The sequence below is a fragment of the Parambassis ranga genome, chromosome 24, assembly GCF_900634625.1.
Source record: "Parambassis ranga chromosome 24, fParRan2.1, whole genome shotgun sequence".
NCBI classification, from domain to species: domain Eukaryota; kingdom Metazoa; phylum Chordata; class Actinopteri; family Ambassidae; genus Parambassis; species Parambassis ranga.
This window is the reverse complement of record NC_041043.1, coordinates 12,826,768-12,850,712: the sequence shown is the minus strand read 5'-3', so window position 1 is coordinate 12,850,712 and position 23,945 is coordinate 12,826,768. Positions and strand designations below refer to the sequence as shown.

At 42.9% G+C, this 23,945-nt stretch overlaps 1 protein-coding gene across 1 annotated transcript; it reads left to right on the top strand.

Annotated features, from left to right (window-relative positions):
- The first annotated feature begins 1,151 nt into the window (after window positions 1-1,151).
- On the top strand, window positions 1,152-23,427 carry LOC114428778 (inositol-trisphosphate 3-kinase B). The gene is made up of 12 exons (XM_028397467.1): window positions 1,152-1,586; window positions 4,342-4,530; window positions 4,812-4,962; window positions 5,467-5,751; window positions 6,138-7,031; window positions 15,347-15,446; window positions 15,869-15,906; window positions 16,000-16,175; window positions 16,538-16,742; window positions 18,371-18,472; window positions 18,908-18,979; window positions 20,672-23,427. The coding sequence occupies exons 2-12, from the start codon at window positions 4,484-4,486 to the stop codon at window positions 20,879-20,881; spliced, it is 2,280 nt and encodes a 759-aa protein (XP_028253268.1). The 5' UTR covers window positions 1,152-1,586; window positions 4,342-4,483; the 3' UTR covers window positions 20,882-23,427.
- Window positions 23,428-23,945: the final 518 nt, after the last annotated feature.

Genomic DNA, 23,945 nt, shown 5'->3' with positions numbered 1-23,945 from the left:
CGCAAATCCGGATATATCTGGATTGATTTCAATCCACCTGTCACAGGTGGATCTAGATGGATTGGCTTACATCTGGCTCAGGTCTGAACACAAATGCGGCTAGCGAATCCCACTAGAGACATCATACTTCTGTATTCACGGGGACAGTGTCCGGGTCGTGTACAAAAGCCGTATGTAAACAACTGTCGAACTACGACAGCTTTGCCCCGAGTTTATTTTCTACAGGGCTACAAAGGAATAAACTGCTTTTTATGGGACAAAAAAAAACACGCCTGTAGGACCGCACGTGGTCCTACTGCGGCCTGAATGGACTCTGTGTATTACGAGGCGCCACCTAGCGGTTTGGAGGACAACAAACAAGCCGGATTAAGCTGGATTGAGCGCGGACACTCGTGTGTGATAGCCAGATTTGAACATAGGTCTGAACGTATCCAGCTTAAAGGCTATCTGGATTTAATCCTACTCTAGCTGGATTGAATTTCTCCAGTGTGAACGGGGTCTAATGGGGTTTTCTCTGGCTTTCTTAAGACCTGCACGGGGACTCGGGCCATATCTGGATTGATTTCTATCCACCTCTCGGAGGTAGAGCTAGCTGGATTGGTTTAAATCTGACCCAGGTCTAAACGCAAAATAGGTCTGAACGTATCCAGCTTAAAGGCTATCCAGATTCAATCCAACTCTAGCTGGCTTGACTTTCTACAGTGTGAACGGAGCCACTTTCTGAAGGATGCTTCATCGCTCTTTGCAGATGGAGAAGTCAGTAGACTCATTTTACTACTGTTGCATCTCTGGCCACGTTCAAATCAGCAATTCATCAGCTGTGTTCACATAATATTCAGTCAGAAAACATTGAACACAACGTGAAACACCATGTTTATGTGTTTATGTGTTAAATAAATAGTTATAATGCAACATGCAGAACTCTGTGCATTAAAGCACCTGGAGATCAGCTGATCACTTTCCAATGGAATTCAGGCGCGCGCTATATAGCATGTGCGCGTGTAACCGAGGGATTCCCTGCGATGCACGCGCGCATACAAACAAGTGTGGCGCGAGCGAGCGAGTTTCAGAAGAGAGAGAGAGAGAGAGAGAGAGAGAGAGAGAGGGAGGGAGAGTCTCGTCGCTTCCGGCTTCAAACACACAAACAGCGCTTTACTACGAACACTGAAGTGTCGAGCGACACATGACAACACAAACCTGCCCTGAAACTTGTAAACCTGAAGGAAAACTGCGGCAGGACTTCTCCAGACAGACCGAGGAGCCTCTTTTTCCACAGATCAGCAGATGTTGGTGTAAGGTGAAGACATTTTGAAACCTTTTTTTTTCTGTGGAGGAGGTTTTTTTTTCTAAAAGGTGAAGAAGTGAAAATATCTGTATAACAAGAGGACCGGCTGCTGCTGCTGCTGCTGCTGCTGCTGCGTCGAACAAGTTGTTTTTAATGGAAGAAGAAACACACAGAGAGCAGTGTCGGTGCACGACGACTTGAATCTTTGTTTGGAGACGCGCAGAAGACGCAGCAGCGTCGGAGTGGAGAGAGAGAGAGAGAGAGAGGGAGGCTGTGGTGGAGAGGACGGGACGGCGCTGAGGTGAGAGAACCCCGGGCCAAAAAGTTGTGAGGATTATACAGGCCTGGGCATCATTTTAATGAGCCAGGGAGCCAAAAGACATTTACAGAACCTTCTCATAAATGTCATCACACTTGTTGCTACAGCTCATGTTCAGCCTGTTGCATGCTGCTATACCGCTGGAGTCTGGATCCAGATTTAATTCCACTTCAGTATCAATACCGGATCTAATCTGTTTGGTTAAGATTCCAACAGCTTCATTCATCACATGTTAGATAATCCAGAGAGCTGAAACTCCAATATTGACATTTAAGTGACTGGGTTTGCAAGATTTTTACGTTTAAACATGCTTTAATATTTACTGAAAGGACACAAGATTTGACATTATAAATAGAAAACCAATATTTATTCCCTTTAAATTAATATTTATTATTAAAAACATAGGGCATTCCAAAGAGTTTTTTTTTAAAATATATTCTTATATTTATTTTATTTTTTTAAATAATAATAATAATAATCTTAATAATCAGCTCTGACGCTCAGCTGGTCCTCTTGAATCCCCCTTTTCTCCTTATGGGAACCACTAAGCTCAAATCCTGCTTAGATAAAAATGTCTGAAAAAGTTAATTCATATTTATTGTGGCGTGGCAAACTGTGTGTGTTAATCTAAAGGAACAAATCAAGACACTAACCACAGTCAGCCCCCCTGATAACCTGTTATTAAATAGTACAAACATCTAAATCTCACAGGTTTGTGGTTTTTTCAGCCCTTTCTGTATTTTATCTGCTTCTCAGCATCCTCACACGTTTTGTGCGTGTTCTGTTCTGTGTGTAGGATCATTATTGCCCACTTGTGTGTAGGCACGTGGACAGTTCCAACGCCTCACACAGGCCCACACAGTTTGATGCGAGGCAGAGAGAAGTAGTTTCCATCGGCTTTGCTGTGCTGATGAAGATGTCTGCGTGTGTGAAGGCACGGGGCAGGCTGATGGTGTGATTCAGTCTCCTTTTAACCACTGATGAATATTGATGATACCAGTTTTACTCATTTTTATGCATTTTTTGTTGCAGACGTTGTGTTACAGCATGTGAAGAAATGATTTAAAGCAGTAGTTATCAGTGTGTTTAACCCACATGTTCCTGAAAAGCTCTTCAACTTTGCTCTCCGAGATGAGGCCTAATGAGACGTAGTCTGATCTCCTGCTTGTATTTTATTGTGATGATCCCTGTAAGGAAATGTGTCTGCAGTGTGAATACAGTTCCTGCTGCCCGGTGCTGCTGCTGCTGCTGCTGCTGCTTCATTACACTCACTCACACAGAAACGTCTCACAGAAAATAAATCCGCTTCTGCTTCTGCATGAAAGCTTCAGAACAGACAGCCGAACCAAAATAGCCTGTGAACACCTCTCTCTCTTTTTTCCTTTCCTCTCTCTCTCTCTCTCTTCCTTCTCTCATCCAGCTCGCTCGCTCACTCGCTCGCTCTGTGTCCTGTGCCGTCAACGTGCCTCTGTAGGCCTTTTGTGTTGCTGTCACTGAAAACTTCATGCAGGGAGGGGAAGTGATTATTACACAGTGTGAAAGACCAAAAATAAAAAAATAAAAAAATTCAGATCCTCTTCCTGCGTCACAGCACAACACGGAGATCCCATGTTTACTCTTGTCTTAACTTATGTGGAATCAAAGTGCAAGCCGAGGCAGAGTCTGGAAACACCAGCATGCATGATAGAGATCAATAACTGTACTGAAACAGATCTGAAAAGCTTTTGATACACAGACATGGGGTGCTGTTTCTGGCTGTGTTAGCACATGTCGTGCTTAAATAGCAAAACAATCCTCTTTCAGCCGTCAAACATGACACGGTGCACTGAAGCTGTGGATCAATGACAATTTAAAGACGTTCCTGTCAAGCTGAAAGACACGTCCCTCTGTTGGGAAATGTCTGCAAGTGTTGCGCAGTTGACCTCTGCGCATCAAACAGCAGCCATCAGCTCCTCTTGCACGGTGAAGCTCATTTGCATTTGGCTGATCAACAGCAGGACATAAGATCCCAACCGCCTGCTGTCTGTTCATGTTGTCCAAGTGTGTGCATGCGATTCAGCCTGAAAACCACACGTCCCCGTGCATCTTTCCTTGCTTGTTCCAGACTGGAAATATGTTGCACGTTAGTAAATGTTCTAGAAATCATTAGTTTGTTAAGGGTCTTTTCTTAAACCTGCTAAATCTGCACATCACACTAGATTCCATAGATGGATTTTAACCTTTTCTCCATCCTCTACCTTCCTCTTGTCCTCTGTGTTTAATCCTGTCTCTCTCTCTCGTCTCTCTCTTCCCTTGCTACCAGCCTTTTTCTGCCTTTTTCTTTGTTATCTCCGTCATTCTTCCCTTTCACCTGCCTCATTTCCTCCATGAAAGAGTTTTATTCTTAAGCAAACTGTGTGTGTGTGTGTGTGACTTTGGTCACCGTGCTGCAGCAGCTGTTTGAATGAAAAGTAGCATCATAAAAAAATCTCAGTTTTTATAAAGAAAATATGCAAATAGTTTCCATTGAGTGTAACTGTTTACGTGTTAAATTCATCTTGCCCTCTCTCTCTCTGTCTCTCTCTCTCTCTCTCTGCCTGTTCACTTTTCATTTGTTTGACAAACAATGGCATCTGTATTTTTGCTTAACGAGAGGACTACATGAATAATCTTCGTCAGTGACGCAGTTTGTGATGGCTATATTTACATTGCTTTCATACCATGAGATGAACATTTTTGCTTATTTTTTTCTTTTCAGATTTTGGACCAGCGTGGAGGTGCTGCTGCTGCTGCTGCTGGCTGACTGCAGTGGAAACACTGAAAGTTAAACCTCCCTGCAGCTCCAGGGGAGATTGTCAGATGTGTACCCAGCACTCACAGCCCCTGGCCTGGCCGCGGGGATGGCAGCGTCTGCCCTGAACCTGAACGGCCTCGGAGTCATGAACAGGTACTGCTTGTCTTTAGCATTTCACCGTTTAAAGGCTGCGCCCGGAGTTTTTAAAGAGGAAATGCATACTTTAAACGTGTTTGGTGACTATGTTTAATGCAGGAGCCATGCTGTTAGACCAGACCAGCAACATGACTCTTTATTTAGAGAGCTTCCCAATGACTCAATCACTTTGTTGTCTTGTCTAAAGAACCAAACACAATGCTGTATTAATGTTGTAGATTATTGTCAAAGTAATATTTCATCAAGTATCCATGTCGTTGTTTCTTCCCTCTCTGCAGCAGTAATCAGTTCCACACCCAGCCAGGCTCTTCTAATTCCACGTCTCGAGCCAGAACCAGCCCCGTCGCCCGACCTGTACTGCCGGTTCCTGATCGGAGCACCTATTGCCAGTTACTGGGTGGAGGTCTCTACAGCCCAACTAGCCCAAAGGTAGCTTACTCACAGCATCCGGTGTAAAACACTAAGAGGTTCCATGTCTTCGGTTCTCTTGCTGTTTTGAGGGCTACCTACAGTAAACACTGACTATGCAGATGGTGTAAAGATAAGGCTGAACGTGAAGCATGTGAAACAGGTGCCATCTTGCAGAAGGCAAGGAACCAATGACCAGTTTTAAAACTTGTGAATGTAGTGGCGAAATGATAAGTGACACAAAGCTGTAGCACTGTGCTGTTGGTGGATGGAAACCGGTCTGTAATTATTCATTACCAAAACATGCTGCACCTAGAGCTTCCATCGAAAACCAGCAAATGTTGTTGTTGTTTCCAGTGAACGCACCACTTGCTGTGTTTTATTGAAACAGCATTACCATGTTTACCTGCACAAACAGAAGTATCCGTAATGTTTGTCTCACTAAAAAAAAGGAAAAAAAAGCTAGGAAAACCCCATAAAGATACAAATTAGTGTCTCACTTTTGCTTTATTTGTCCGTCCTTAGACAAGCCCCCGGTCCCTGGGTCAAACCTTTGTCTTCCCTCCTACGTCCCTGCACTCCCCAAGCCCAACCCCTCAAACTCGTTCCCCCTCCCCTCGTAGCCCAGAGCTCCTGGGCGTCAACGTGGGCCAGCGTGTCCGACGACTGAGCTCGCCCGGGGGTGAAGAGGGAGAAGAGGGAAGAGGGAAGGAGGAGAGGGGAGGAGAGACGTGGGGAGGAGAGAGGCGAGAGGAGAGGAGACGCCAGGCACAGCTGTTGCAGATTCACAGAGAGCTGCAGAACGTTGAGGTGAATTTTTTTTTTTTCTCTTTCATATGTCTCATACTTACCCCTCCTTGCCAAAGATGCCAATAAGTTTGTGATATACTGCAATGTACTAGGATTTACTACCTTATTTTGAATGTGGGCAAGTCATAACAAGCCACTCTCATGCTGATCTAGATAATGATCTTAAAATGCAACAAGCATGTGTTGTGATACTTGTTTCCACTTGTTTTCCAACAATCCAGACAAAGAAAGGGCCACATTGTTTCCTTTTTTAAATATCTTATGCCGTTTATCTTTGTCACTACAGCAGCTGACACCTGTAAAATGCACCAATTGTCTCTATGGTTACACCAAGAAAACCAAGCTACTGTTGAAATTAGAACTCCTCTTCGTTCTGTTACTTTCAGGTCAAAGGAAAAGTGGGAATTTTTGAGGCCCACATTTCCGGGATTCGTGCCCAGGTGCATGGTGAGCTCCAGCGCAGCCCTCGGTCTCCCAGACGAACTAGTGGACAAATTCTTTCACATCCCAGCCAAGGAAATGCCGTTTTGGAATACCCAATGACCCACCCTCAGGAGACGAAAGTTCCCCCTGTGATTCCAAATGGGAGAGAAACAGAGGAGGAAACAAGGGCGGGAGAAAGGAGCGATGGTGAGAAGGACAGCGGCACCACTAAAACAAATACAGAGAACAACCTAAAACAAAATGACTGCCATTCAGAAACAACAATGCAAGACCGTCTGATTGTTCCGGGTTCCTCCGAGACATTAGACAAAGATGCAGCTCCGGATGGAGAGAAAAAGGAGGGGGGAGAAAAGAGGGGAGGAAAAGATGGAGAGGAGTTAGAAAACAAACAAACGTTGGCAGGTGAGAGAGAATGGACGGATGAAAAAGAGGAGTTGCTTCTGTCCAAGAAAAGCAGGTCAGACCTCCACCCAGAATCCTCTGCTTCACCTCAAAGTACTGACATCTCCTCTCATTGTTTGCTGGACATCACTGATCACACCTCCAACAACTCTCCCTCCATCCCTGCTGTCATAATCACTGACCACGGTTTGGACAATCAGCCTCAAGCTTCCGAAGCCCCTGGCTGGGATCGGGGACTCTGTGGGACCCCGAGCCCCAGTTCCAGCCCGACTCCGAACTCTTCCACTCGCTCTCTCAGGAAGCTGTCGTCATCCTCAGCCTCCTCAGCCGGTTTCTCCTCTTCTTGGGAGGAGTCAGAGGAGGATATTTCCAGCGACACAGAGAAAGGAGAGCAGCTTCTCAACCCTGCAGCCCTCAGTTCTCAACAGAAAGCAGTAAGTGGATCCAACATTTGTGCATTTTAGCTTGTAGCTACAACAACGTGTGGTTCAGCGGGTGTGAGTCTAGATTTCAATGACATTTTGGAAACTTAGTATTTGTTAATCACACAGAGAACTGGGCACAGTCTATGTGAAAGTCAGTGGATAACCAAAGAATTTGTCTTTTTTTTTACACTGGAAGTGGACACACACAAAGTCCAGGCTTCAGAATCAGTAATGAGAAGTCAGGATCCAAATGTAGAGCTGGACATGATGCAACTTGTAGCTGGTCATTTGGTTGCATGTTGGCTTGATTGCAGTCTGGGTGTACCACCTCTTTTGCTCTCCACACGTGCTGCTAATCTGCACGCAAACAGAGTCTGATCAAATCCTGATGAATACCAGTACAAACACTACATATGAAAAACCTTCTAGATCTGACCCCATGCCTACAGATCCCGCATCATGTCCGGAAATCTGTTTTTTTTTATAGATCAACTTTCATTGGATATTTAACTCTCTACTGTCATGTCAAGTTGTGATGTGATGACGGATGTTTTGTATGAATGTAAAGATGTGTTCAGGTGAAGTCGAACAGCGCGTTAGCAGCATCAGCTGACTGTTTATCTTCCACCACAGCTTTCATGCTTTAAAACTCCAAAACAAGCCATAACAGTGATGACAAGCTAATCTTTCCTGTGGCACGAGTTACCAAATCATCCCTCTAATTGTTTGTTTATGAGTGTTTGCTTTTCAAGGCATCACTATCAGTTCCAGCGAATGATGCAGTTGCTGCTTTAATGACACAGTGACAAACATGGGGGGGCAGAGATGAAGCAGATCATAGTGAATCTCAGCTAAAAAGAAATAACACAAAGAAGCTCTATTGCTCAGGTATGGGGCCCCTGCCTTAGACTTGAAGCATGTGCACCTTATGTGCTCGAATGTGTCTGTGCATGTTGCTGAGTGCTCATGTGTCAAATTGGCTTGAGCTCTCCACCTGAGTAAATTTTTTTTTTTTTAGACATTCACGGCAACAAGGCTAGCTCTGTGCCCCAACCTGTGTCAACCTGTGTCCCCCCCCCCCCCTCTAACATTAGTGTGTGTGTGTAAAAACAGGAGAATATGCATATTATCTCATAACATTTAAGGTTTGGATGCAATTCAAAGAGGAGGCCGAAGCCCGTTTGGGTCCGTAGTGTTGTGTGTAGGTGGGTGTGTGGATGTGTTTTTATTTGTAGCCAGCAAAAGGTTCAGCAGGCCATCTCACTTCTGCTTTGAAACACGACTTCACGAAAAACAAAAAAACTTTTCTCTTCAGCAGCATCAAACTCAAATTTAAACCCAATGACCCCACACCCTAAACCAAAACACCAGCTCCAGGTGCACTACAAACCATTTGTTTAAATGAATTTGAATAGTGTTTGTATTGTTGTTTGCATATTTCCTGTCATTGTTGTTTTGTTTTATTGATTGCATGACATGAAAGTCCCGGGCAGGAGCCGCTTCATAGTAAAAAAAAAAAATCTGGATTTTTTTTTTACCCCTCCATTATAGCACAGAGAACATGTGGGTATTATTTTTGTTCTTGTCTTGATGTGTAGTTTAAGGAAACCTGGTGCATGTATGTGTGCAAGTGGCAAACGTGCAGAAACACATAAAGCATGCTTGCTTGTGTGGGAGGTATGTAGGAGAGAGAGGAGAGAGAAGAGGAGTGACACCGAGAGAGTAATAAACTGACAGACAGAAAGTGCATCTTGTATGACTTTAAAACACACATGATCCTTCTTCACATAGCAAATACAAAAACATACAAAAAATACAAAAAAAAATAATAATAATGATCTTATTAAATAATTAAAGTGTAGATTGCATCATTGTGGAAACATCTTTACTCCTGAGCTCATCGTCCCCAGCAGGTCTAATTAATACCCAGGCAAGCATGATAGCTGTGTTTTAGTATAAACACGTCTGGCCATTAGCCTTTGGGTTATATCAACTCATTTTTAAGAGCATACACGCTGAACTGGTAGGAGCTGGGACGTGAACAGAGCCATATATAGACAGCTTTTGGCTGATCTTTTTGACTGTTGGGCATCTATCCAGGTTTAGAAGGCACATATGCACCGCTGCAAAGGGACACCTGCCGTAGATTGGCATCACGTATTTTTTCAGTTGAAGAAGGAGACAGCAGCAAGAGTGCTTTTTGTTCTTGTGTAAGTTCAGTTGTATGTTGTGTTCAGCGACTCTCATAATGATCAACGTTACATCACCGATAAGCAACAAAACAGATCAATGGGAACGACCCACAGAATGATACATTGGAGTCTCTGGTCTGGGTTCAATGGTGGCATTAACCCCATGGTTAACAGGAAAAAAATGATTTTTTTCTGGTTGCAGTTAAGGGCAGCAGTGGCTCAGTGGTAGAGCAGGGTTGTCCAATATATGGAAGGTTGGCGGTTCGATCCCAGGTTCGATCCTAGTCATTGTTGTGTGTCCTTGGGCAAGGCACTTTACCCTCCAGTTTGCCTCCAATTGCCTCCAGTGCACTTTCTGGTGTATGAATGAATCGGAGAGGCCATAGGCGCACCTTGGCACCCACGTCTCCGTCAAGAGTAGTGTAGCCCCTGGCTACATCTGTGGTTTATCACTGCCACTCTGTGTGAATGTGGTGTGAATATAAAGCCTCTTTGAGTGTCCTAGAAAAGCTCTATATAAGTTTAATGTATTATTATTATTACCATGGTGATGTGATCCACCTTGGACTCTACATAAACACCAATCACCTTCAAATATTGGACCAATCAGGCTGTTTTTCCTAATGAGGCTCTTCTACATATTTTATCCTTTTGTCCTCATAATATTCTTAATTGTACCAATATACTTATGGCCATAATGGTGGCCATCAGGTAAATGCAGCACCATTCATTTGTCATTCATTGAGACATTTTGCTGCCATAAGAAAATACATTTTGGCACCATTTAAGTTAATTGAACTTGCTGTGGGTTTTCTTAAGCCAACACTGCTGTGAGCCTCAGAAGATGACACTAGTGGAAGGGATGTGAGGCAGGACTAGTGAAAGTGACAGCGTGAATGGTAGAGAAGTGGTTAGTCGTGAGGTTTGTACTGGGTGTAATGCATCAGAATTTTTGACCTATTCATAATACACCTATTAAATAAACAGATCTACTGTACGAACAAATGTTTAGTTAGAAATGAAGGCTACACCCTCAGTGATGTAACTCACACACGCCACAGCGTTTTTCAGAGGCATACTGTCAATTGTGGCACTTCGACTCACATCCCTTTTTTTTTTTTAATGTTCACACACTGACCCACACATTAACCTTCACTATGCCAGGTTTGAACCTCTCTTAATCCAGCCGTGCGTCTCACCTCATCTCCAATACCAAAAATAGACTTATTCGTGGCGGCTGCAGAGCAAAAACTCATTTCTCTGTCCACATCTGTAACTCAAGTTCACTAAGTATCAGCACACACACACACACACACTCACACAGAGAGTGCAGTGGAAAATCTTCACTACCACGGCGGCAAGTTGCCTAGCAACCCTGTGACGTCAAACCGAGTTTCCCTCTCACAGCTGTACAGTGTGTGTGTGTGTGTCTCTGGGTCTCTAAGTTTATGGGTGTGCATGTAAGTCTTACTCGGGTAGCTGTGGGAGGGGAAACACCGGTCAGTTCTGTATTTGGTGCACGTGCATATTTGTGTTACCCCATGCAGGCGGTCTGCTCTTATACCGAAGCTGATATAATTTGGCTGAAAGATGGTGCGCCCGGGGAAACCCTGCTGGTGGTGACACATGAGTTAAAAAAAAAAAGGATCTAGACATAACTTAATGTTGCAGAATATACAGTAGATGGCATAGTTATCGGATAAAAAGCCCCCCTGAAACCACTTCTGCCTATTCAGCCTAGATCAGAAGTCAGATATGCGTTTTTAATTTTCCATACTGACCTCAATTTGGAAAGAAGTCTCATTATCTGATTGCAGTATTTTGTAACATAACTGAGCAGCATGTTTTTGATGCTAAGTGTGTTTTTTTTTCTCACCTCTCTGTATCTGTCAGGTTTGCAAAGCTGTTGTTCCACTGGCCAGAATGGGTTGCTAAGAGATTGCTCAGGCACTCTCCAAGCCTGCGTTGCACTCTTTGCAGTTTAATCATGCCCATGTGTTTGATTGTGTGGTGTGTGTGTATACACATATATATATATGTGTGTGTGTTTATGTGACAGTCCAAACTTTGCAGACTCAGACAGTTGCAGTATTTGTGTCTGCACAAAGGGGACCTTGTGGTGAGCGATATCAGGCGTGTTGTTTCCTCAGTGCCTCTCTGTTGAAAACATCAGCATGCATCAGTGTTTCCCCTCACTGCTGCTTCACATTACACACTTGTAACCCAGAGTTACCCTTTACCCTTCCTTCACTGCTCCCTGCATGCAAATGAGTGATATCTGGTTGCCTCCTGTAACCCGAGAGACTCTCACGGTCAACAAGTAAAACATCATATTTAAAAACAACTGTTAAATTTTATTGCATGTGAGGAAGTTTGTGCAAAAAAAACTGTGTGTTATGAGAGATGATAGTTAAGAAGTCTAATAAAGGCTCTGGGTGCATCTTTTTTTCCCCCCCCTTGCAAGCTCTTCTTCTTGTCTTGTTTACAGAGGGCAAGGCCTTTTTTTTTCTTTTTTCTTTTGTTTGTAGTCAGCGGCGGATGTGGAAAATACTGTCGCTGAGGCAAGCGGCAACCCCCTCCCATTTCCTGTCTGCAAGAAGTTCCTTCGCTTACCATTTCCCCTCTCTCTCTCTCTCTCTCTCTCTCAATGGAAACTTTACTGTTCATCCTGCTCTCCTCTCTTGTCATCCAGCTGCTGGGAGGACAGAGATAGAAGAGACTGCCGGAGAGCCAGAAAATGATGAGATGAAGGGGGGCGAGCTGAGGGAACTATGAGGCCCTTAAGTTATTAAAGCACATTGCTTCGTGTGTGTTGAGGATAGCTCATTCTTCAAGTTATTGCTACATGTGTTGACAGGTCATGGTTGGAGTGATTAATACGTTTATGCACACAGGAGTGAGGAAGAGGAGAAGGTTCTGCATGTTTTTATATCAACAATTGAAAAGCAGCCCTCAGACCTCTGCTGACAGTGATGACCACGTCATTAGTATAACACATATAATAATGATCTAGAGGGATCTGCATACACCATGATGGTTAAGCAAGGGGAGTGTTGACATTACAAGTGTGCAACACAGCCTCGGAATTATGTTTAGATATTTCAAGGAAATTTACCACATATTTACGGCAATATATAGAAAAATATTTGATTGCAGAAGGGTTAATAAGAATTGTTGAGTCAAATTCTAGCCTAATGACACAACTTGCACAGTAGTCACCCATTAAAATGAACCTCATTGAAAATTTAAGTAAAATGAATACAAATATACCAGTATTCAGGTATTTACCTTATAAATATGCACTCATTTCTTTTCAGTTCATCATTAGAGTTTATTTATTGTCACTTCTCTTTCCCCCCGTCGGCCCTGTGTGATTGTGTGATTGTAATTGACATAAAATATAAATCAAGCCTCGGAATCTCTGGTTTTGTTTGCGGGGACAGTCACTTTAGGCGTCATGGGACGGCTGATTGATGCTAAAGCTCGACAGACACAATTGTGATGGACTTTTATCTGAACTAAGCGATGAACAGGAAATAGAATTAGCTGATTTATTGACAAGGAAAATGCTATTTTCAGTCCTTCAGTGTAGATAATCAGTCATGCAGACAGCTTTATAAAAAGCTGCAGAACTCTGATGCTGACACATACAGACGCAGACTTTATTTATGTGTATGCCCACATTTTGCTTTATAATTATATCAAGATGACATAGCAGCTGCTGTTTAAGATCTGCTTCGCATGCAAACACACGCAGGTTTACACCACAGCCCCCTTTTACACACATGTGACAGGTTTTGTTTCCTTCACGTTTCCCAGCATGCTTTCTAAAGCTGCCCGTGTCTCCCAAGTGTTGTGTCCTGTTTGGAACTTTGCATGTCTAGATTGTGTTTGCCTTCTGTTTTGCCAATCAAATCACCCACAATTGTTTATCCCAGCATGCATACGTGTGTAAATTGTGCGGGTAGGCGGGCGGAGGAGTTATAGGTGCTGGGTTTGTCTAGCAGAGGGACACAGTTTGGGTTCATTGTGCAGGAGAGCTCGGTCCACACACACACATATATACATACATATCGCTCGTCACCATGTGGTCTACGTGGCTGTGCTCGGTGTGGAGTGTTGTGGTGTCAGTCGGAGCCATCTGTGTCTTTACCATCATCCACCTGTCCAACAGCAAGCCTAAACCTAAGGTACCTGTACAAGCAAGGCTTATTTGGATTCAAGCGAAGGCCACGGAATGCTCCTATAACTGGATTTAGTTCTTGTTTGTGGATGTTTGACAGCACTACTTCACTCTAGTTGGATTTTATTGAGCAATAGTAACAGTCTCCTCTTCTTCTTCTTCTGCCTTTAACAGCTCACACACACACACACACGGCAGCTTCCAGTGGGTAACACAGCATAAAGATGACATTCGGAGTTGATGGAGAAAGTGCAGACTCTGGATACTCACCAAGCTGTAGCCTGATACCTTTGCTCTCTCGCTAACTGGCTAAAGATGGTAGAAGTAAAAAAAAAAAAAAAAAAAGAATACCATTGGGTTGAACTCATATAGGCCGTTTCTACTGATCTGAAAGGTGTAATTACTGTTGTGTTTGCCTTAACCACAGTGAGACAGCTGACAAATGTTGGACTTTATTTTTACTTCAACCTTTATTTGCCCATGAAAGGCTGCCCTGTTCTTTTTTTTTGCATCTGTTAAAAAAAAAGAGTATAATCCAGGTTATGTAAGAGTCGAGGCTTGCTTGCCCTCTGACTGTTTCCACCATGTGACCCGTACACATGTGGACGAGTGAGTGGGTTCGACTTTTTTTTTTTTTTTTTTATAGGAGCGAGTTTTTCCTCCACTGGTGCAGAGAAAACCCCCTCATGTGACTCCTCAGGACAGATAGGAGGGAAGGGGAGGAAAGTGTGTGTGTGTGTGTGCATGTGTGTGTGTAAGTAACTAACCATAGATAGTCATATCAGCTGAATTTTCATCATGTCCAGATTATGTGACATGGGTTATATATCTCCTTCTATGGTCCTCTTTTCTCTTATCTTATCCTTCCTCCTCTCCTCTTCCCTCCTCTTGTGTGGTTATTTGGAGACATAATATTATTCCTCCTGGTATTTGCAGTTCAAAAGGAAACTTGTGTGAGGTCACATCTTTCATATGTTTTCAGGACAGGTTTTTCAGTGCTGCATCTGCCTTGGTTTCTCTGTCTCGGTATTGTACAGCCGGGCATTGTTTAAACCCACAGAAGAAGACATTTGGAGTTTTTCCATCTGATGTAATGCTGCAGGCATAAAAACAAACAAACAAACTGGTTTAGGGTTTCAGAGTTTGTGTCAGCAGGAGCGTGGATTAATGGAGATTAATTGAAAAAAATGGAGAATAATCGTGTTTTTGCTCATTAAACTTCTAATATATTAATAAATTCACCTTGTCCTGGAGCTCTGGCGTGTGTGTCTCCATCCGAAAAACTTCGAGAGTTAAATATTAACACCACTAACGAAGAAAAGTCTGCATCGTAACGTCTGGGAGATTGATTTCAATCAGATAAAACCTATTTATGCAGAAACAACAACGCTGTGTGTTTGTGCGTCAGGGACAGCACATGCTGCTCGTTGTGAATGTGTGTGTGTGTGTGTGGCAGGAATCCCTCAGTTCAATGTGTCCCTGCCAGGGACACAGGGAGAGCCTTTGGAGAAACACAGTGTGTGTGTTTCAGTGTGTGTGTGTGTGTGTGTGTTTGTTACTAGGGGAAACCCTGACTCGGTCCTTTAGAGTTTAGTTAAATTATTCTAAAGACGGAGGAGAGTGTGGGAGAACCAGGCTGCTCTCTGGGGTCAGGGATACCCCATTGTGTGTGTGTGTGTGTCCATGGCCATTCAACAAAACGCAGGGTATCAGCCAAAAGAACTTAAAGTACAGTTACTCTGTTCCCTTTTAAGTCGCCTACACGTGACCATCTGAAACATTTAGTAAAGACTTAGTTCATGTTTAATCCTTAGACTCTTTTATGTCTTTCAATTAGATTACATATTACACCTGACGACGTGTGTCCTTTTGTGGGGCTTATGGGTAAATTTGGGATTTGGAAAAGCGTCATTGTGACTTACAACCACTGTTTGTGTGTGTTTTTGTAGCACAAGTCCTGGAAAAAGATCAAGAACATGGTCCACTGGTCGCCGTTTGTCATGTCCTTCAAGAAGAAATATCCATGGATACAACTGGCCGGGCACGCAGGTATGTCCACACACACACACACACAGCAACAAAACACTGAGCATGAATGCGTTCATGTTGCTCACGCAGCAGACGGGGTTTTCCTAAATAAAGCAGCATCCAGGGTCACCATGACTGAGAATAGTTTGTGAATGAAATCACACAGTGCTTAACTAACACAGGACGTGTTTACGATCAGCTGACTAAGGTTTGTCTGCCTGTCTGTCCTTGTTGGAGCTTGTTTATTGAGGTCAGGGCCCTCAAGGGAAGTGTGTCCTTTATGTGTGTGTGGATAGTTTGAAAAGCAATTGTGGAGGTTCGGAGTGTCAAAAATAAGACGCTGCTGGTCCAGACCAACATCTAATATCTCTTAATCACTCATTTCTACACCACACACACTCTGCTGCTGCTTCACAGTAAATGTGCGTGTGTCTTTTCCACAGGGAGCTTCAAGGCGGGAGCGAATGGCCGCATACTAAAAGTAAGTGAGCCGCTCACATTTTCAATTTCAGCGCACGAAAATGAACCTCAGCTCCACAGTGCGATGTTAAAACCATCCTTTTGTATTGTCTAGAAACACTGCGAATGCGAGCAGCGCTGTTTGTCCCTCCTGATGAAGGACGTGCTTCGCCCGTACGTCCCTGGTTACCATGGCGACGTGGAGAAGGATGGCCAGAAATACAACCAGATGGAGGACCTGCTGGCTGAATTTGACTTCCCGTGTGTGATGGACTGCAAGATGGGAGTGAGGTGAGAGAACACGGCGCGTCACGCGGGTGTCAGATGTGGTTCGTCAGCTCCACGGTCCTATTCATCACTTTTAACGGGTTTTTTTGTAGCCACAATGCAACTTTATGAGGATGAGCGATGTGTTACCACACTACAAATAAAGTGCAGTGACTTTTATTTCAATTGTGTTATAATTTGAGTTACATTACAGTTAACATTAATACTAATCTGGGCCCAGATTATATTATGTTTTGAGCATAACATAATCTGAGACTCGTGCTGTAGAAGGGGTTTTTCAGCAGACTATTGATGGATCGTGCCAGGCTACCTCTCAAATCTCATCTTCTTTTTTCATCTTTCCTTTTTATTTTTTTTTTGTTTAGGACCTACCTTGAAGAGGAACTGACTAAGGCTCGTAAGAAGCCCTCTCCGAGGCCTGACATGTATCAGAAAATGATCGAGGTTGATCCTGATGCACCCACGTCGGAGGAAAAAGACCAGAAAGCCGTGACTAAACCTAGATACATGCAGTGGAGGGAGACCATTAGCTCAACAGCTACACTGGGATTTAGGATAGAGGGAGTCAAGGTAAGACTCACAAAGACACGTGTGTGTGTGTGTGTGTGTGTGTGTGTGTGTGTGTGTGGCCTTCCTTCCCTCCTTTCTTCCAGTGCTCTGTGAGTTTTTGTTTCAGAGGCATGATTTAACTTCCTGTTTTGCCTAGAAACTTCCTGTGAAGTACACCTTGGTCCATAACTGCCTTTGTCGTACATGAGGCCTGTTTGTGGCAGCTGTATAGGCCTCGGCATCTGGCACTGACACACACACACACACACACACACACACAGACAAATGTCTTAGTCTCTTTGAGGGTCATGGCTATATAAGGACATTCATGGCCTCCTGGTGGTCTGTTGCCATGACACTGAGGGTTATCCCTAGAAACTGTGTGTGTGTGTGTGTGTGACGTGCAACGTGTTTGGTGTACAGTTCAGGGAGTACATGGACACTTCAGTCTCTGCTTCTCTTATATGAGGAGAACGAAGAGTAATCAGGTATGATATGTGTGTCCATCTGTGTGTGTGTGTGTGTGTGTGTGTGTGTGTGTGTGGGAGAGACCCAGAAGAGAGAGAGAGTGTGTTGTACTCACTCTTAAAACCATAAAGGGAAAAATTGTTTTCTCTCTAAATAGTACCTGGTTGCCTGGCAGCCCGGAGAATAAGAAAAGCTCATTTATTCCACACAGAACCAACGGACTGGTTGGCGACCGCTGCTGGTCTTTCTTCTACAGTATTATTGTGCACGTAGCACTGCTGCTAATGCTAATGCATCTACTTCCTCAAGTTCCCTTCTTAGTGTTACTACAACTACTGGTGGTTCCGCATTTCTTTTTTTGAAAAGAGTAAACTGAAGATGATTTATTATTTCCTTTTCGTGAGTCCTTCTTCTTTGACTCTAATGACATCGTAAAGAAAAGAGCTGTTGTAACCACAGAACTATGTATGTATCACAGTGGTTTTATGACACTACAAAACACAACAGACTGAAACTATCTGGCTTTTGTCTTAAGTGGCACGATCAGTAATCATTTCCAGGGTAAATGATACTGCAGTAGTCACAGACTTTTCCTCCTTAATCTCCACCTCCTTTGAATTCATTGTTGAAATTCTTACACATCTCTGTCTCCTTTCAAGTAGCGCTCACATGTTATTTAGTTGTGATAGATTAGAAGAATGAATGACACATCACATGTGACACTGCAAAGAGGAAAGAAAACAATAAAGTCATTCAGACAACAGCCATTATTTGCCACAATCAGAAGGTTAAAAAGTCGCTTTTCTGTCCGGGAATGCTCTGTCCACTAACAAAGACCCTCCCTGCTTTAAGGCCAAATCTCTAAAAATATCTTTCCTTTCTTGCTTCCTTTCCTTCACACAGTGTTTGTTCTGCATTTCTGGTCCATCCTCTCCTCTGTTCCTCCCCTATCCTTCCTCTGATGTGCCATCATCTTCAATTTCAGCAAGCCTTGAAGCCACAATTTATCAGGACAGAGAAGAAAATATAAACAGTTTACACCAATAATGTGACAACCTCTCCTCTCCTCTCCTCTCCTCTCCTCTCCTCTCCTCTCCTCTCCTCTCCTCTCCTCTCCTCTCCTCTCCTCTCCTCTCCTCTCCTCTCCTCTCCTCTCCTCTCCTCTCCTCTCCTCTTTGCAGAAGGAGGACGGGACAGTGAACAGAGATTTTAAGAAGACAAAGACGAGAGAACAAGTTACCACAGCCTTCCATGACTTTGTAAAAGGAAATAAAGACATACTGGTGAGTGCATTAGTAGTGAACCACTGTGTGTGTGTGTGTGTGTCTCTTGGGTTAATACATATTTGGAAAGCTGTACAGGTCTATGTTGTTTTAACCCCACATGACACTTTAGCAGACAGTACATTGACGTCCATTAATGTCCTTGAGACTTATAATAACCATGTCCACCATGTTCCCTGCGATGTAGCATTAAAGAGCCGTATAGTAATACAGTATGTAAGGGTCGCGTGGATGTATAATATAAGCAAGTCACTGAAACATATTGTGTTGTGTTTTTTCCTGAAGTCAGGCATCTGTCTTTATATAAGCCCAAAGGAAATAGGCATTGAAAGCTGTGCTGTCTGCTGGCCGTGCAGTTGATCCAGTCTGCATCAGAAGTGGTTTTGTGACCATGGTATCATGTCAAAGATCATTGTCTGTCTTTGTATTTTTCAGAGAAGTTATCTATCAAGGCTGAAAGAAATCCGAGACACTCTGGAGACCTCCCCATTCTTCAAAACCCACGAGGTAAAGACACACGTCATGTGCTGCTGGTCATTTTGCAAGGATAGAATCAGGGGAGGCACACAGTGAGACACATAGTGTGAAAAGACACACTTCAAATCAAATCTTTAAGGTGACCGACATCAACATATTAGACATATTGCAGCATATTGGTGTCCTAAAGTGAGTCCGGGTGTGTGCAAGGACTGCCCCCAGTCCCCCGGGCCAGGTCCTGTCCTTCCTGTCCTTCCAGTGCAGCTTCCATACCACACTGGGGATGTATTTATGTTGTGGCCCTGTAGAAGTTTGTCAGGGGCTGAGGGGAGAGTCCAGTCCTCTTGAGCTTCCTGAGGAAGAAGAGCCTTTGTTAGGCCTTCTTCACCAGGTGGGACGTGTGCAGGGTCCAAGACAGGTCATATAGTGATGTGGATGCTCAGGAACTTGATGTTGTCCACCCGCTCCACCTCCTCCCCATGAATGAGGAGAGGGATGTGTTCTATCCTCCTGGATCTCCTGAAGTTCAGGATGACCTCCTTGGTCTTGCTAGTGTTCAGGACAAAGCTGTTGTCTGAACATCTCCCTGTCAGGTGCTGGATCTCCTCTCTGTAGTGAGTCTCATCATTGTCTGATATGAGACCCACTACGATGGTGTCATCTGCAAACTTCATAGCCATGAATGGCAGAACAGTCATGTGTGAACAGGGTGAAGAAAGCCAGGGCTGAGCACACACCCCTGCTCAGGATCAGTGTGGATGAGGTGGAGTCTCCAATTCTCACCACTTGAGGCCTGTTGGTGAGAAAGTCCTTGATCCAGAAGCATAGAGAGCCAGGAAGTCCCCGGTTGTTTCAGTGTCAGCTTGTTTAGCATCACAGTGTTGAACGCTGAACCCATGTCCACAAATAACATCCTGAGTCAGGGCCGTTTGCGGTGCTAATGACACTGTCCTGTCCTGTCCTGTCCTGTCCTGTCCTGTCCTTATCTGTCCCATGATCATCCTCTGTCTTCCCACACATCGTACAGAGTACCACAGAAAGAGCCCTGTGATTCCTCTCAGGTTTTAACCATCCAGTTTGTCTCACCTTCTCACATATAAGCATCTGTTAACATCCACTGCGTCACACTGTCACAAGTTTGTTTGGAGGTGTCAAAGATCAATGAACTGTTGTGAGAATTCAGTTTTGCTTTTCATCGTGTCAGACTCTGATTTAAAGTGAAACTTTTTGCACCTACTTAAGGTTAAGCATGGCTTTGTTCCATTGACCTTGTGTTCAGTGTCATAGCCATGGTTTGAAATGTTTTTGTCCATATGTAAGATTTTTCGTTAATTTCTATATAAACAGACTGAATTATGACCAGCTGCAGACTGAGCTAAGTTTAATATGAGGATGTTCATGTTCACCAGATGGTGTTGAGATAAATACATTTCCACAGCGTGTAGAAAACAGTCCTTGTTTATGTGTCCTTGAAGTGTCATTCAAACACGTCGTTTTGCACACAGACAGTGCAGCTGTCATCATGGAAACTGGACAGCAACAGCCCTGACCACACACACTCACATTCGGTTTCACACTCTCACACACTCATCCAAACAAACACACCACCAGACGTGTTAGAAGTCTTAAAACAGGAAGTGAGATAATATTTTTCAAAAGATGCAAACATGCCATGCTGTGACTCGTGTCAGTAATTATTTCCTGTTTTCATTTTTTTTGAAGGTGATTGGCAGCTCCTTGTTATTTGTTCATGACAGTAAGGGACGGGCCAAAGTCTGGATGATTGACTTTGGGAAAACCACACCTCTTCCTGACGGGAATGAACTCAACCACCGAGCGTCGTGGATGGAGGGGAACAGAGAAGATGGCTACCTTTCTGGACTTGATAGTTTGGTGGACATCATTTCTTCCATGGTGAACTCTGAGACTTGAAGACTTGAGGAAGTTTTTTTTTTTTTTTTTTTAAAAATCCCAGTGAACATTTGGACACACAGCCACTTCCATTCATACTTCATTCCTCTGGGGAACACTTTGGACTTCCTCAAGGACGCACGTTGGAAACCACAGGGCTTCTCTCGATCCGGTCATATCCTTAAAAGTCTTCACAGTTCTCATGCGTTCATCCCCTTTACAGGCAGGTCTTAATTGGACTTTTCACAGCAGAAAAACACAAGCGTAACTCATAACGTTAATTTTGACTCTCATAAATTAACACCTGTGTTTTTCTGCTGTGTTGTGAATAAAAGATGTACATCCGTAACATGCACACACACATATACACACAACACACCTTTTTACCTCGTAAAGTGCAGATTTCTCCACTCAGATTGGGCCACATATCCATATTTTTAAAATAATTTATAACAAATCCCACGTTAAGACTAACTTTTAGTTTGCATTTTAGTTCTTACTGACTTCATCTGATTTATTTGAGGTCCTGCATATTGGATGCAACGATGGAAATTTAGAATATAACAATATAAACTAAAATATCCATGTTTATTACTACTAAAAAATAGGTCTAATTCATTGATAGACTTCTAATAGTATTTGTTTATAATACAATTCCTCAGCAGACTTGTATTATTATGGGGATTAAAAATGAAAGGGCTGGTGTTGGCGCCCCCTGGTGGCAGTTTGAGTAACTAATTTGTACAAACCTGCACTCATATTGGACCTTAAAAGGGTAGATCAGCTCACAAAACATATGAATTTAGAGTAGTTATTTTGCTGTGATGCAGTCTTCACTATGGAGGAACTGAAGCCATTAATAGCCACCAGACTCCATTGGCAAGAAAAAGTCATTTCACCACATAAGAGTTGTTGGAGTCGTTGGTCCACTGCTTCACTGTTGTTGTGTCTTAGCATGTCGGGCTCTGTTTGAATCCAACATGTTAACACACCACTGTGACACGGTGACATACAAAAATCGGATCAATCAGAGCCGTAGGTAGATCAGACGCTCCTGAACTCTACATGGTAAAATTACAGTTTTTGTCAATGGAGTCTGTGGCTTTGAAGACAGCAAGATGTACGGTAGTTGTTGTACAGCAGTTGATTGACTGGTTTCTGTGTCAGGATTCCACTCTGTGATCCCAGTAGCACACTGACTATGGATACGTTCCTCATACAACCCCACTTCTAAGAACTTTCCCTTAAAAACCCCTTAAATCTCCTAAAAAAAAAGTTTAACACATTGCCCATTTAAAAAAAAATGCACCTATATACACTTTAACTCAATAGGATTTAACTGTTAAGTGTGTTTTTACTCTACTCATGATGTGTGGAAAGAGTTAGTTAGAGAGTTAGTTCTTTCACAGTCAAAGCCATAAACATAATGTAGATACTGTATTTTGGTCTCTGAGGACTTCTGCTCTACAATAACTGGCAATTAGGTGGAACTAAATCAAACATCTCACAGTAGTTACAGTATGTTATGGAGGGCATTGTTCCATATGTAACATATTAGCAGCCAACATGATGTCCATAGTGATTCTGTGTTCAAACACTTACTGCCCCTCTCACTCTTTGTTGGGAGTGTTCACTTTGTACAGTAAGATTTATTTTGTTTGATGTAGTTTTTTTTGTTGTAACATTATTTTAGTCAAACCTGTGGAACACTTACAGCCATGAGCAATCTTATTTAAGCTAAACAGTGCCTTGACATTACAAAGCCAAGTCAGACAAATAAGAAATGTTTAATCTTATGATGTATTTTATTTTTTTTGTCTTAAATGTGGGTTTCTCTGCTTAGTCTTACATGCGTGCATGCATATTATCTTCTTAACAGTTTGGTCTTAATTTGTAGTTTTTTTTTATTTAAACCTTATTATCTTTTAGTTTGCTGGATACTGTGACATTTTGGGACTGTTAAGTTGTCCTTTTAAGCATGAGTCAAACTGTAGAGCAGGCTGGTATTCAACCCAGACAGAAAATATGTATATATATTAGATTAGGGATTCGAGGGATAAAAGACGTAATTTAACAGAAATTACTAAAGTAAACAGTCTACCAAGTGACTAAAATGACACGGTGTTCAGTTGAAGTTTGCAGTGACAGTAGAACGAGACTGATTGCAACTTCATGCAGTGCCTTTTTTTAAGAAATAGTTAAGACATTTTGGGAAATACATTCATCAGCTTTGAGATGATGATGAAGAAGGAGTCGGATACTGTGTACACTGAATGTGAAACAGCCACTAGCATAGCTTAGCATAAGGACTGGAAACAGGTAAACAGCTTTTTGCTAAGCTAAACTTACAGCTGCCAGGAGTCTTGTTTTTAAATGAAATAAGCTCTAATTCTTTGGGGGGGAAAAAATGTAACATGCCACCTACTCCTGACCGAAAATGTCTGACCTATTGCTTATGCTCCCCAATGTGCACTTACAGTTGTTTGAAAGTAGATATTTTACTATTCTGGTTTTGGCTGGCTTGTGTATTTATTTGGATTGTTCATTTAAAATGTGTATTTGGTGAATTTTGTTTGTGTCATGGTGTTCTTTTTACCAAGAAACCAGAAAACTATGTACGTAATCTGAGAAATCCCACACTGACCCCCACACTGCTGCTGCTTGCCCACAGTAATTGCTTACATTTGCCAATCAAATTACACCTGTCAACAACAGAAGCAGCATCTGGTCCAGGCTGGAAAGATGGAAATGAGTGGTAAACAAAGGAAACTGACTCTAGTTTACATTTTTCCTGCTGTCTTAATTTTATTAGCTCTTGGAAAATAGGTAAAATCTTGTTTACATGAACTCAGTATGTAGCTCTGTGTCACACTCTGCTGGCAGTCTAGTGACACTGCTGAGGTCAAAGTCAGGACTGTTTTATAATATTTATTAAAATATTATAAAACAATTAAATGTATCACAAAAAAACGTGTTGCCCTCTTCTCAACAGCAGATGGCAGCAGAGGCCAACGTCACCTTACTGGCTTCATTGTCATTTTTGATGGAATACACATGTGTTGTGTTTGTGTTTTATTATATCTGT